We start from the raw sequence: 14,770 nt of genomic DNA on the forward strand, positions 1-14,770 counted from the left end.
CACAACACTTCTGGAAGAATCCCAAGTAGAAGAGCTTCTGTTCCCACTGAGTTTGGGATGTGCCACCTTCCCAGCATGTGAATGTATTCACCAACTCTGAAGCTCTCCAAACTCCATCACTTATGGATGACGTGGCCCGACTTCAGACCGAGGAATGAACACAGAGACATAAAGACGCAGACACATGGCTGCAGCCCGTACAAAAAGACACAGACACCACAAGACAGTATGAGGCTGCAGCAAAAAGCTTTCGCTGAAGCTGTTTATTTATAATACAGGTTGTTTGGCAACTGTCCCACTGCAAGTTCTTTGTTCCCACACCATCCCGACTCAACACGTCCCAGTTCCTTGTTGTTTCATCTCCAGCAAACAGATGTTTGCATCTCAATTCCCTAGCCCCTCCTGTTTGCAGAGAGAGGACGCTCTGGACTTGCATGCAAGGTCACAGACATATTCTTGAGAGAAGCAACAAGGAAACTTTCCCAGACAAAGGTGTCCTCTACATATGGAGGTTAATTACATAGGCACGCTTGATTAAATCATTGGCCATTGGTAATGAGAAGGAAAAGAAACTTGCATGTGAGCCTCCTTGAGGTTATCAGGCCCACAGAGGCGTGAGAATAAGACAGTAGTCACATTCCACTTTCCCTCTTGAGCTAAGTAATCATCTCTTAAAGCTGCCTTGCTCTGTGGACTCCGCACTACTGCCAGGGTAGCTGCAAATTAACCTAACAATGCCCCACCCTGGACACCATAGCTCATACCCTATAGTTCAAGAATGTATAGGCAATCACTAATCAATGTTATTTCTGTAAACCAATGAGAATTCCTGACAAACAACTTTGTCCCTTTTGCTTTTAAAACCCTGCTTATAAAAAAAGGCCCAATGGAGCTCTTATCCTACATTACTTGAGTTTGAGTCTTCCTGGCAGCCATCCTTATTTTGGCCCAAATAAACTCTTCACTTATATTAACTTTGCCTCATTTCTTCCTTTAGATCAACAGTAATTAAATCAATCTCCAGCCCCTTTCCGTCCCTGGAGGTCAAGAGGTAGGGGTGAAAGGTCCAACCCTCTAATCACATGGTTGGTTCTTCTGACAACCAGCTCACACCCTCCAAAAGCCACCTGTTAGCATAAATTTTGGCTTGGTTGAAATGGGTCTGTTATGATAACAAAAGATGCCCTGTCACTCAAGAGTTATAAGGGTTTTAGAACCTCTATGCAGAGATTACATATATACTTTGTACACACACACACACACACACACACACACACACACAGTGTCACAAGTGGCTTTTAGTATATTCGGTGTTGTGCAACCATAACTACTGTCTAATTCCAGAACATTTTCACCACCCCAAAAAGAAACCTTATACCCAAGTCATTCCCCATTCTCCCCACCACCACTCCCTGAAAACTACTAATCTACCCTGACTCTACGAATGCACCTATTCTGGACATTTCATATACAAATGGAACTATTAATACACAATATGTGACATCATGTGTCTGGCTTCTTTCATTTAGCATGTTTTCAAGGTTCTTTGCTCAATTAAACTCCGTTAAACTTAAATTTATCTAAAGTTTTTTCTTTTAACAGATAAATAATTAAATTTGTCATAATTTTGTCTTCTGACAGCTGCTGAAGGCTTTGGGGTAGAATTTGTGATAAATACATGAATCTTAAACAAACAAAAAAAACCCCAAGGTAATTATTAACTCCATACAAAACTGTGCAGGAAGTAAAATTAATGAAGTCCACATACGGACCTCAGATATGTTTTGTTTGGATTACTCGGCCGCTTTACTCTGTAATTAAATACCACTATTTGAAAATCAGGAGATTGCTCATAAAAGTCCAGAATTCTAGACTTCAAAAAAAAACTCCTAGGTCCAGACAAATTGCCTGCATCTCCTCGAGACCTTGAACTGGGGCTGCAAACCTACGTTCCGGAACTCCCCAGTCTGCATTCAGCAGCCCTCCCAGCCCGGACATCGCCTACCCAGACCCCACCAGCCCAGTCTTCCACTGGCCCACGAGTTTTCCTACATAGCCTACGTGGGACCAACGGGTACGGGGGACAGTACCAACTAACAAAGGATCGGCTCTCGCACTCCATGTGAGGACAGAATACCGGCCGGAGGGTACCCAGGCCTTTTAGCCTTCCTCTCTGGCCTCAGACCTTTTCTAAGTTTCCCATCATCCATCTCTCACTTCCCTTCCCACCACGTTCCGTGTGCCCTCAGTAAAGATGGCACCGGCCGAAAGGGACAGTGGGCGTGGCTTCCGGCTGGGCAGGGTGCAAGGAGCCTCGCTTCCGGTGGCGCTCCGAGTGACATAGCAAGCGCGCCGAGCCGCATGGACCCGGGGACAGTGCGTGCGGCGGATGGAGGTCAGTCGTGGTACTCGCAGTGTGGTGCCACGGAGAGTAGGGGCTGCTGAGCGTGGGTCGCGAGGGCACAAAAGCGAGGCTGGAAAGGTGGCAGGGGTGCTAGGACGCGGCGAGCCGCGGTGAGCGGGAGGGCGGCCGGGGCGCTGGGTCGCGGCGGGCCCCAGGGACGCGGTGGGCCCGGCCAGCTGCCGGTTCGGCGCCGGTCAGCCAGTGCGCACGCGCCCCCTCTCCCTGCTGTGCCCGCGCGGCCCGCCCTGGAAGGCGCCGACCCCATCGACCCTGCTTGTCCCCAGCGAACCGGTTTTCGTAATTTCGTGCAGGTTATTTCTCTGTCTCTTTGAACCAAGCTTCCGGGTTGGTATTTGCCTAAACTTAAGTCCGGTTTCTGGATTTCAGTTTCCAACTCTAAACTGCTCTTAGGGTTGTCTTAAAAATCGGAAAGGTTTTCCAGCGCTTCCCCACTGTCCTTGGGCTCAGGAAGTGGTAGATGTTGCTTTTGGGCAAATATTCCTCCTCTTTACTCCCCATTTTTTTTTCCTGTATGTAGAGTTAGACTTAGCTTTTTACAGCTGCAGTAATCCACCCATGTAAAAATAAAATGTACGAGCCATATACCAAGTTCCAGGAAATAGAGATCATACGTGCTTTCTGCTTTGGCAGAAGTAAAGCCCAGGTTTTTTTATTTTGCCTTTGTCACGTGTCTTGCCTAGGTCATTTAATTACCCTAGTGAGCTAGACTGGCTGGTAGAATTGTTAAAAGCAGCATCATAGGGCCATGTAACATCGTTGGAGATGGTAATATTTTGTCTGTGCTTGAAAAGATAAAGTGTGTTTTTCAGGGCCCTATAATTGGGAGAGGGGTACCCAGGTAGCAAGCCTTGCAAGGTGGAGTGGAAGTACGAGGCCTGATTAGAATGGGCGTGTGTGGGGTGAGAGAGGAGACGGAACTGGGAATATTATTCTGGGCCATGTTGAGAAGTGCTTCTTATTATTGGTTCAGGAGTTTTGCTCTTAAAAATTTGACTGGGGAGGTGGTATTTCGGATTTTTTAGAAGTAGGTTAGTGATATAATCTACCTTGGTTTAGGAAAGCTTACTCCCACGTCTATAGTGTTAAAATATGTCCACAGAAACTTTAGAAATGTGAATTATATGTTTTGGGTTTTGCAGGATCATTTTGATTTAAACTAACCTTTCCCTTTTTCTCTGTAATCCAGTAATTCTTAATCATGGTTACCCTTGAAATAAAAAAAAAATTAATCTTGTCTGAGCACTATCTGCAGAGATTCCAATTCAGGGATCTTGGGCAGGACCTAGGGATCTGAATTGTTGAACTACTCCCTAGGTCATTGCTAGGCACAACCAGGCCTGAAAACTCTGCAACCCAAGCTATAATGCTTCTGAGTTTTGATATTTGATGGAATTCCGTACTGAAACAAAAATCCTGTGATTTTTCCTTCCGAAAATACTGTCACATACATACGGGTAGTCAAAAAGGGGAAAGATTAAAGCTGATTTTACAGAGAGGATGGCTATAATTTCATTTCATTTGTCATGTTTTTCTCTTAAGTTTGTGAGTCAGGAACTGCCCCTATACCAACACTTTCTTTCCTTTTTCTCTTTAGGGTTTTGAATCACTTATTAGGAGTCTTAACTCTCTGCCACGCAGGACACCATGGCAGTTCGCCTAGTGAAGCGATGCACGTGCCTCCTGAGAGAAGCTGCCCATTTGGCCCCTGCTATGGCTCCAGCTGGCAGACTAAGACTTGCTAGGGTAGCCCATAAGACTCTGACTTCTTCGGCCACCTCACCCAGTTCCCACTTCTCAGGTTCCTTGACAGAGCTGGTGGAGAAGGAACAAGTGTTTACTCCCTACCCAGAGAAACAAGAGGTAGACCAGCTTATTGAGAAGGCCACCACGCCAGAGGAGCTCCTGGAGCTACTTGGTAGTGGTCACCACTTACACCACAACCATGCAGCCCTCATAATCATACAGCTCTCCCGACTACTGTCTGAAAAGCCAGAAGACAAGGCCTCACTCATACAGGATGACCGCTTTCAGAAACTTCTCCATCTGGCCAACAGTAAGGTGGGTGCTAGTGTTGCCTGAGGCCTTGGACAAGAAGAAGATAACCAGAGACATTGGAGGCCACAGCAGCCAGTGCTTACCAGCTGTAGATAGGGGCCCTCCAGAGTACTTTGATGTGCTTTCCCTCTGTTTATCCTCACAAGAACCCTGTTAGGCAAATATTGCTATCTCCTTGTCTTACAAACAGGCAACCAAGACCCACAGTAATAGAAGTGTAGGAAGCGAGCCAGGTTCCTCTCAGTTCCTTGGATACTTTCCCCCTCACCATACAGTTTTGACTTGTATTGCCCACCCTCCCATGTCTGGTTGATGGCTGGGCACTATTCTCGAAGCTGGAGGAAATGCAGCGTGACTGATGGGAGGTCCATGAAACTTGAGACAGGCACGGGCATGATCTAGCCGTGTTCAGACCCTCTGAGGGTGAACAGGGAGAGAGGCAACTGGGGGTCCAGAACTGACTATAGAAGTCAGTTTCTGCTCACTGTGAGGAAGGACTCTATTTTAGCTTCTTCCCTTGGGCTCCATGTGCAAAAAGAAGGAGTACAGACTCCTGCTCTGGCCAAATTGGCCCTCCCTCTGTGGTCTGTGTTGGAAGAGAGGTGCTCAGGCACTGAAACTGGCCAGTTGTCAAATGTGATGAGGAGGAGAGAGAGGTACTATCCAAGGAAGTGGTTGCACTAAATGTGTTTTTCAAGTTCCTATTATAAAATTGGTGTAGTGGGACTTGGCCAACTGTTTTTTAATCAGGTAGAGTAGTATGGAAAATACTAGAGTTCATCACATGTAGTAAGGGGAATACTGTCATGGAACTTTTGTTTTTGTTAAGTGTGTTTGTTTATACCCATATATTGTGTGTACTAGAGTCATGGTAAATTTTTTTTTTTTGGCTGAGAATATAGCTCATACAATGAACTTAGGCACCTTCTTGTTCTTAGGGTGTAATTCTGTTTGTTGTTGATTGACTCTCTTACACATAATTGAAGCAAGTCTTGGGAATACATGACTGACCATTTTAACAAAATTGTAAGGCAAGTATTTGCAGTGTAAATGATGACAGAGCTTTCTTTTAAGCGATTTTCCTACTGTCCATGAAACTAGAAAGGTACAGGCACTCAGGCTTCATGTGAGACTGGAATTGACTCAGTATTTTCTCCTTCCTCCCCAACTCTTCAGACGTCGGCTTCTCTGTTCCCAGCTCACCTCTTTATACGAGTGGTTTCCATTCCCCGTTCATAGGTGAAGAGACTGAGGCTGAGGGATCAGCATTGAGAGACTTGGCACAGAAAATGACAGTCATGCTTGTTTTACCATCTGCTGTCTTCTGTGAGGGTGGGGTCTGGGCCAAAGGGATGAAGAAGAGAAGCACTATCCAAGCAGGCAAAGAGCTGCCCACATTGACATTTTGGGCCCCACATCTCTGAGGCCTGGAGGCACATTCCCTGCACAGCAGTCAGCTTCTTCAGAGACAAAGCAGGCACCAGCGGAGAAGGCGGGACTGGGGTGCAGGTTCTGGACCCAGAACTGCCCCGAGACTTCAGGAAAATAAATTGACCTTTGTTTATATGTGCAGTGGGGCTGATGATAACCTCATAGGGTGTTGGCATCTTATGGGAGTATGGGTGTGGAGGATGCCTGGAATTTAGTTAGAGCCTGTTCAGAGGTTCTGGTGGTGGCGGCAGCTTGGTCATCCCCAGGCGGCTTCAGCATTTGAGGATGGGCAGGGCTTAATGATACCAGGGGTCTTTTTACCCACACCTCAAAAGCTTTCCTATGGCCCTTCCTGCATGAGGAGCACCTGCCTCTGCTGAGGGCAAGGTGGTGGTACACTCAGTCCCCACACTTACTCTGCAAAGGTGTCATGCAGCAGTTGCATTCCTAAGAAACTTCATATCCCCAGAAATTGTTAGGATTGTTTTGTTGGAGAAAAGTTTAGGGGTTGGAGCTTCTCGGACTGAAAGTGACAGTTATTTTACTAGAGCAAAGTCGGTGTTTTTAATTGTCATTGCAAATAAGCTTGGTGACAAAATTGATCCTAGCCAACCTTGCCATCAGGTCACATCCCTCAGGCTCCACTCTTTCTCTGACCTCCAGTTTTGACAGCTTTATCTGCAGCTCAGGTCTGCATGCCCACCGCACAGCTGTAGTGAGGACCATGTGTCAAGAGGGTGTAGTCTCCGTTTAATCAGCCACTTCAGGTCAAATCTTCATTAGGGAAACTTGGAGAATTTCTCTTACCACCTAGGGTTCTCGTTTGCAAACAATAGCAAATGACCCTGGGCACCTCGAGCAAAAATACTCAGTTTGTTCAAGGCTAGAGGACCAGGTTTAGAGGCATGCTCCTGGACCTGGCCTGTGCCTGAAGAGAGCTCTAGCCATGTGGATGCCTGCAGCCGTGTCAAATTCGGTGTCTACCCTACTCACAGTAGGCACTGGCCCGGATGGCTGCCACAGAAGCACTGTGACCCATGGGCCCTGTTCCTGTGTCCCAGGCTCAGGGATAAATTTGGTTACAAACATCAGGTCTCTAGAACTCAAGGCTGAGTGAGGCCCCTCATGAGCTCTGAGCACAGGGGACCTGTTAGAACAGGATGGGGAACTAACTCTTGTCTTCTCTGAAGAGTTGTAGCAAAAGCCCATGACAGGAGGTTCACAGAGGTAGCTTACAGCTCACACACAGGATCAACAGGGTGCCACAGGTAACCTCCCCTGTGTCCTTTACCCGCCTAGATAACTTTGCTCTGGCATGGGACCCTCGTGAGGCTGCTGCGGAGCCTGTACGCTCTGGCACTCCCCAGGGACTCCAAGGTGCTGCAGTCAGTAGAGCAGGAGATCCGCTGGCGCATGCGGAGGCTCAGTTACAAGCACTTGGCCTTCCTGGCAGAGTCCTGTGCCACCTCCATGCAGAAGCAGTACTCTCAGGAGCTGCTGGCTGATCTGCTCGTGCACCTGGAGAGGCGCTGGATAGAAATTGAAGATGGCCGCACAGTGGTGGCCATCATGATGAAGGTGGGACACCTCTCGGAGTCACTGATGAACCGCCTGGAAGACAAGGTACTGGTCCCTGGCCTGCCTCCCCAGGGCTTTGGGGTTGTTCCTTGGTGATAATCCTCTGCAGAGGGGGGTGTCGTGTGCACCGGGACAGGAGCCCTGGAAGCTTTCGTACAGAGTCTAAGGCATCACATGAGGAGGGACCAGAGGGCTCTGGGCAGCAGCAGGTAGTTGCTCCTTGGCCATGTTAATCAAGTACCACTTACCCACTTGCTCCTCCCAACACAAACACTTCCCTGATTGCACCTTTATCTTTTTCCAAAATCCCATCAGGAGCATGATCGTGAGGAGTAGGCATGGCCGGTAACTCCTAAAGTTACGCAGAGGTGCTGGCCAAGCCTAGGCCAGCCCGTGCATGGCCCAGCTTCTGCCTAGAACATTCCTAGAGATATGGAACCCCCTCTCTTGGCTTTAGCCCTGCAGTCGAGTCAAATTCAGCCCCCGTTCCTGTCATAGTGGGGGCTGGCCCAGATGACTGCCACAGCAAGCTCCACAGCTCATGGGCCCTGGGTCCCCTGCCCCTGGGACCTGGGGATAAGTTTGGCTGCGGACATTGTGCTCCAAGTTCAGGGGTTCCCTGGGGCGGGCAAGGAGGCAGGCCCTGCACAGACGGGCCTGTGTTTAGTCAGCTGAGGCCCAGTTGCTGTCTCGCAGGGGCTGCACTGGATGGGACCCCTGCCCCCAGCTCGTCCCTGCCACCTCAGGCCATTCAGCTGACCCCTACGCGGCTGTGGTTGACAGTGCCTGGAGTTGGTGGAGCAATTTGGCCCCAATGAGCTGCGGAAGGTGCTGATGACACTGGCAGCTCAGAGCCGGCGGTCTGTGCCCTTGCTGCGGGCCATCTCCTACCACCTTGTGCAGAAGCCCTTCCCTCTGACAAAAAGTGTGCTCTTGGACCTGGCCTATGCCTACGGTGAGTTCTTTGGACAGAACAGCAGAGGGAGGGAACTCAGGTCTATAGGCGCCTGCAGCTGTGTCAAATTCGGTGCCTGCCCTACCTATGGTAGACACTGGCCCAGAAGGCTGCCACAGAAACACTGTGACCCATGGGCCCTGTTCCTGTGTCTCAGGCTCAGGGATAAATTTGGTTACAGACATCAACCTTCTAGACCTCAAGGCTAATGTAGAGTGGGGCTGGCTGGCAACCGCTGACCCTCCTCAGCTAAACCCTGTGATCTGCTCTGTCCCAAAGGCAAGCTCAGCTTTCACCAGACCCAAGTGTCCCAGCGCCTGGCTGCCGACCTGCTGTCTCTCATGCCCAGCCTTACACCCAGTGAGGTGGCCCACTGCGCCAAGTCCTTCGCCTTCCTCAAGTGGCTCAACCTGCCTCTGTTTGAGGCCTTTACCCAGGTGAGCCAGGGCCTACTCCAGTTGGAGGTCTGGCCAGCCAGGTCCACACCACTGAGGACAGCTGGGCTCTGGGGGGCTCTCTCCATGTCTGGCCCCAACTTGGAGGAGCTGACTCCCTGGGCATCCATTGAGAACTATTGCTTTAATCAAGGAAGAAAAGCCAGTCTAAAAATGCTCACTTGTAGGTGGCAAATACATACTTCTGGCCAGGTGTGGTGGCTCATGCCTATAATGCTAGCACTCTGGGAGGCCAAGGTGGGAGGATTGCTTGAGGTCAGGAGTTCAAGACCAGCCTGAGCAAGAGCAAGACCCCGTCTCTACTAAAAATAGAAAAAATAGCTGCACATCTGCCTGTAGTGGCATCTGCCTATAGTCACAGCTACTTGGGAGGCCGAGGCAGGAAGATCGCTTGAGCCCAGGAGTTTGAGGTTGCTGTGAGCTATGATGACGCCACTGCACTCTAGCTGGGACAGCAGAGCGAGACTCTGTCTTAAAAAATAATAATAATATAACTGTTTTTAAAAAAATACATATTTCTTCTTGGCTTATTTGGAAAGAGATTATTCAATGGTGGAAAAAACATATTTGAGAATTCTTTCCTGTTTTTTCACTGACCATCGTAAGTGTTTCCATCCATCTTGGAGTAGCTGTAGCAGGTAACGGCGTAGATAGTGAGGCTGAGATTGACTCAGAACTCCCTGCTGAACTGTTTACTGCCCCAAAATGGAATTGTAAGGAAAGATGATGCCTGCCCTTATGTTTACAAGCGACTGTTTTAACTCAGTGTACTGGTTGTGGAGCATTTCTAAAGCCATTGTCAGAAGGAGGCAGTTTCTAGGTATCCCTGTCCTCTGGGTAGTTGCTGCTGGGTGAAGGGTCTGGCCCTGTGGAAACCACGCCATGTAGCCAGCAGCTTGTGGGCCCTGGATGGAGGGTCCTGCAGTCGCCCCTGGCCACCCAGGCTCCCCTCAGATTCAGAGCTGGGTGGGAGGACAGCATCCTGGGCAGAGTGCTTATCCTGTCCCTCTCCTGTTGCTGACCTGCCCAGCACATCCTGAACAGAGCCCAGGACACCATCCTGCCCCACCTGTGCAGCATGCTGCTGGCTTTTGCCCGTCTAAACTTCCATCCGGAACAAGAGGATCAGTTCTTCAGCCTGGTACGGTCTCTGGGCTCCCACTCCCCATCCCTTACCCTCTCCCATGCCAGCTAATGGCTCATCAGCCATCCTCCCAGAAGCAGCTTGGGCTGGGTGGAAGGGAAGAGGCTGCGGTGCCTGGCCTGGGAGTCCCAGGTACTAAGGCAGGAAGCAAGAAGGCCTGGCCTGGGAGGGCAGGAGGAGCCAGGCATCCTGGGGTTCATTTGAGAACACACACGAAGTCCTGTCATGGCATCCAGTTGACTCCCCTACCAGGCAGGGCTGGGAGAGCCTGCATCTCATTTCCTGATGGTCCTTTTAATGCCCTGCTAGAGCTCAGAAGCTTCAGGGACTCCAGAGACCTGCTGGGTGGGCATGAGGTGGGCATGCTAAACAGAACAAGCTTAGGGCGGTAGGGGGCACATTCTTCATGGAGACCTCCATGGTGCTTGCAGAGGCCAGTAGACCACGTCTGACCCCCGGACTCCAACAGGAGCTTGCCTGGCTCAGTGCTGAGAACGGCCTGTGGAAGGGGGTGGGGGTGTGGGCCTGTTTCACCTCTTAGATGCTCTGATCCTCCTAGAGGACCAGAGACACCTCTTCCCTGTCCCGTGTTCACACTTGGGGACATTATTAGAGAAGAGATTTTGTGCCTTAGGCCCCTGCCAGTGGGCAGGATATAGGTAAACCTAGTTAAATGCTGGCAGGCAGCACTCTTCCTGCTGTCCAGAGCAGTGTTACGGTAAGAGAAAGGTTCCTGGTACCTTCAAGCCCGGGGTTGCTCCAGGCCTGACCAAAGGCCAGGATTCTACCTCTTACTGCCCAGTAGCCTCCTCTGGCCTCAGTGTGACCAGGTCAAGACCACATCATGGACTCTGGTCTGCCTGTGGCTATTTGCAGCCCTTGGGCAAAGCCTGCTTTCTCTACCACACTATATCCTTTCCTAGGTACACGAGAGGGTGGGGCCGGCACTGACAGGCCTGGAGCCAGCCCTGCAGGTGGACCTGGTGTGGGCCCTGTGTGTGCTGCAGCAGGCAAGGAAAGAGGAGCTGCGAGCCGTCCTCTGCCCTGAATTTCACACCCAATTTTTAGGTGAGCCCTACCACCCCGCATTGCTGTAGCTGGGGGGCTGCCTGGTCTGTGCCTAGAGCCAGGTGAAGAGTTGGAGCAGAGACGGGAGAAGACCAGGGCCGCTCACCCCGCCTTCACTCATTGCCCATTCATTCCCTGCAGGTGGCCAGCAGGACCTTCTCTCTGCTGCCTCCTGACCCAGGGAACTGGGCTGGGGCTGGGGGTGCTGCTGCTTCGCATCTCGGCCCTCCTGGGCTGTGGCCCACCCCACCCTTCTCACTGTCCGCATCCCCTAGGGGGCGAGTCTCCAAAGGATCAGAGCGCCTTTCGGAAGCTGCTCCACATCAACGCTACTGCCCGGCTGGAGCACCCCGAGTACACCGGTCCTTTTCTGCCGGCCTCAGCTGTGGCCCCAAGGCCCTCAGTCCCTGACAAGAAGGTGACCCCCCTGCAGAAGGAGCTGCAGGAGACTCTGAAGGGGCTGCTGGGGAGCGTCGACAGGGGCAGCTTCGAGGTGGCCACGCAGTACGGCTGGGTGCTGGGTGAGGGTCCACCCCCCAGGTGGTGTGGGGCCTGATTCTGCCTGAATCTTAACAGGACTGTTCTGACCCTGCCCCTTTTGCAGCAAGGACTGACCGAGAGCTGCAGGGCATCAACTGGGGCTCCCCCCACATACACCCCATCTCTGTCCATCCTTCCCATGGGGGGGTCTCTGAGGGACAGCCCCCAACATGCTCTCATCCCACACCCCTTCCCCAGATGCCGAGGTACTATTGGATGCTGATGGCCAGTTTCTGCCCCTGAGGGACTTCGTGGCACCTCACCTTGCCCAGCCAGCAGGGAGCCAGCCACTGCCCCCAGGGGCTAAGAGGTAAGTGGCCAGGGATCTGCTTGTTGGGGGCCCTCCGAAGGCCATGGTGGCTCTACTGCTCCTGGGCTGCACACACATGGCTCTTTTCTCTGCTTTTCCCCTTCCCCGCTCTGAGAGGCTGGGAGAGTGGATGCTAGTCAGCCTCCCCTTCTCCCTGCCAGGATAGCTTTCCTGCGGTGGGAGTTCCCCAACTTCAACAGCCGAAGCAAGGACTTGCTGGGTCGCTTTGTCTTGGCCCGGCGACATGTGCTGGCTGCAGGCTTCCTGGTGGTGGACGTGAGTACCTGTTGGTCAGGTGGTCATTGCTTGGGCAGTGGGGACCAGGTGGAATCGAAGCCAGGCCTAGAGCCAGAAGGGTACCTACAGGGGCCTGGCCCGTGGCCCCCAGCCCCTCTCCTAGGAGCCTGGGGTGGGAGTTTTCCCTTGGATCCTGGCTATTTCTGTCTCCCCTATTCCCTTCCCAGCCTCTCACAGAGGACCTAGTGCTTGACCTCCATAGGTGCATCCAGAAAGGCCGCCAAGCCTGTAGGTTCAGCTTTGGAGGTAGTCAGGGTTGAATCCCTTCACAGATGAGGCTTAGGAAGCTTGGGCAGGCCACATGGCTCTTGAGCATCCAAGCAGAGCTGCGAGGGCTGCTGCTATGCCTCCTTGGTCGGGGCCTGTTCTCAGAAAAGGGAGGACCAGCAGGGTGCCCCAGTCCAGTGTCATGGCTGGCACAGAGCTGCTTACTGCGATCTGATCCAGGAGCAGAAAGACACAGGTCCCCGGCCTGACTGCAGGCTCACACCTGGGAGACCTTAGCCAAAACCGAAAGGATGGCAACTTCCCTGAGGAGGGCCAGAGAATAAATTTGTGGCTTTGTGGGCCACACAAGAGTTCTGCCACATTTTCTTCTTTGGGTTGTTGTAGGATTTTTTTAACAATGGTTTGAAATTTAGAAGCCCTTCTTAGGCCCTGTGTAGTTCGCAGACCTCTCTGGCATTGTCAGTGCCAGAGCCTCTAACGGCCCACACTGCGCGCAGCTTCGTGGGCTCTGCCTTGAGGGCTTGGAGGCTGAGGGGTAGGTGTGCAGAGCTTTTGGTCACCAGCAAGTGCTGGCAGATGAGGGGTCAATGTGAGGGCAGTGGGCGGAGCCACTGGCCAGGCAGGGGCTGGAGGGGGTCTCCCCACCCCCGTGACCTATCTCCTCCTCCTTCCAGGTCCCGTACTATGAGTGGCTGGAACTCAAGTCTGAATGGCAGAGAGGAGCCTACCTCAAGGACAAGATGCGCAAAGCAGTGGCGGAGGAGCTGGCCAAGTGACCTGCACGGCCAGGGGGCTGACTCCGCCCGAAGGCCTAGCCGTGGGCACTGGGCATGCAAGAGGTGTCACCCTTGACAAACCTTCTCAGTGCAGGACCTTGGCCAGAATGGGGACGGTGGCCAGCAGCTCTGAGGGACAGAGTGTCCTCTTATGGGTAATAAATCTTTAATTTTGGTGTTGGACACCAGGAGGCTTCCCGGGCTTTGTCACCCCGCCCCCTCGCTCTCACCCTCCCGTTCATACGCACTGGGGAGCTGCTGTGGCTCTCCGCGGCTCTGCCCTTGCACTCCCCTGCCCCTCAGCAGAAGAGGGCTGGCTTTAGGGATGGACCCAGATCTTCAGCTGCCCGTCTCTCCCAGCTTCTGCCTCCCCCTGGGCACCCTACCCATCCGTCATCTTGCACCTAGGTAGATGGAAGGGACCTGGACAGCCTGGAGCGACGAGTAACGTGAGGGCTGGGAGGGCACTTGGGACGCTCTGGGAGAGGAGAGAATCCCACTCAGCTGACGCTGCAGCGGAGCTAGACCCCATCCCTGACCTTGTCGCCTGGACCAGTGCCATGTGCTGCCGTGGCAGGAACCATTTGCCCAGATGGGGCCCTGGAGGCCTCTTTGCTGCTGCAGGGGCTGTCAGATGCTAGAAAACGACAGGGTTCCAGCCTCTTGTTAGAGATTCCCATTGGCAGAACCTGCCTAAAAGGGAGCCGGGGAACTGTGGGTCGCCTCCAACAGTACCGGGTAGAGGGGGTGCAGTGGGGGTGGGGCTGAGAGCAGAGGAGCCTGCCGCCCTCCTGCCACCCCAGGCCATTCCCTCACAAAGAGCAAGCCTAGGCCCTCCTCTGTTTGAAGCCTGTCCACTCTCCCAAGCATTACAGTAGTTCTGTGCCAGGTGCGCTGGGAGCCTTCAGCACAGGTGAGCACAGTCCTTGTCATTTGCACAGGCAACAGCCTGTGCTCATGCCTGTTACCACAGCTGAGTGACCCTAAACCAGCGCAAGGGGAAAGAGCAGCCAGAGATGGCTTCAGAAGGAGGAAAGAGCATCCCGAAGTGAAGGGACAGTGAGGACAAGTCCCTGGGGTGTGGCAGCACAGGGTCTGCGGGGACAAGGCCAAGGAGCTGCAAGAGCCAGTTGGGGAGGGCTGGGTGTGTGAGGAAATAAAAGCTCATCCTGTTCACTGGTTGGGTCCCCTGACTTTTATTTTGAGACAATCATGAGTTGCCGTGCAGTTGTAAGAGACAGTCCAGTGATTCCCTCAATTTCAGAGTAGGTGCAAGTCACACCTGGATACTGACCTGAACAGAAGTCAAGCTGTTGTCAAGAACATTCCAGTCTCTACAAGGTCCCCTCACCTTGCCCTTTATCCTCACACCTCCCCTTGTCCGTCACCACCGCCAGGCTTCTCTGTTCTATTATTTTGTCATTCTAAGAATGTTACATAGAGGGAATCACAGCATATGGACTTCAATAATTGGATTTCTTCACTTGGCATAATTCTCTGGGAATTTG

General features: G+C 52.2%; 1 protein-coding gene across 1 annotated transcript; it reads left to right on the plus strand.

Moving 5' to 3' along the window:
* Positions 1-2,336: 2,336 nt before the first annotated feature.
* On the plus strand, positions 2,337-13,475 carry TBRG4 (transforming growth factor beta regulator 4). The gene is made up of 11 exons (XM_012646978.1): positions 2,337-2,395; positions 4,020-4,483; positions 7,211-7,534; positions 8,273-8,444; positions 8,724-8,881; positions 9,930-10,040; positions 10,967-11,111; positions 11,387-11,632; positions 11,850-11,961; positions 12,123-12,237; positions 13,161-13,475. Exons 2-11 carry the CDS (start codon positions 4,070-4,072, stop codon positions 13,260-13,262), a joined length of 1,899 nt encoding a protein of 632 aa, XP_012502432.1. The 5' UTR covers positions 2,337-2,395; positions 4,020-4,069; the 3' UTR covers positions 13,263-13,475.
* Positions 13,476-14,770: the final 1,295 nt, after the last annotated feature.

This window comes from Propithecus coquereli, unplaced genomic scaffold (genome assembly GCF_000956105.1).
Source record: "Propithecus coquereli isolate 6110/MARCELLA unplaced genomic scaffold, Pcoq_1.0 Scaffold252, whole genome shotgun sequence".
NCBI lineage: Eukaryota > Metazoa > Chordata > Mammalia > Primates > Indriidae > Propithecus > Propithecus coquereli.

Coding starts and splice junctions, on each gene's coding strand:
- TBRG4 (XM_012646978.1), top strand. CDS start 4,070: ATGGCAGTTCGCCTAGTGAAGCGATGCACGTGCCTCCTGAGAGAAGCT. Junction 8,882..9,929: donor TGTTTGAGGCCTTTACCCAG/GTGAGCCAGGGC, acceptor TGACCTGCCCAG/CACATCCTGAACAGAGCCCA. Junction 11,112..11,386: donor ATTTCACACCCAATTTTTAG/GTGAGCCCTACC, acceptor CGCATCCCCTAG/GGGGCGAGTCTCCAAAGGAT.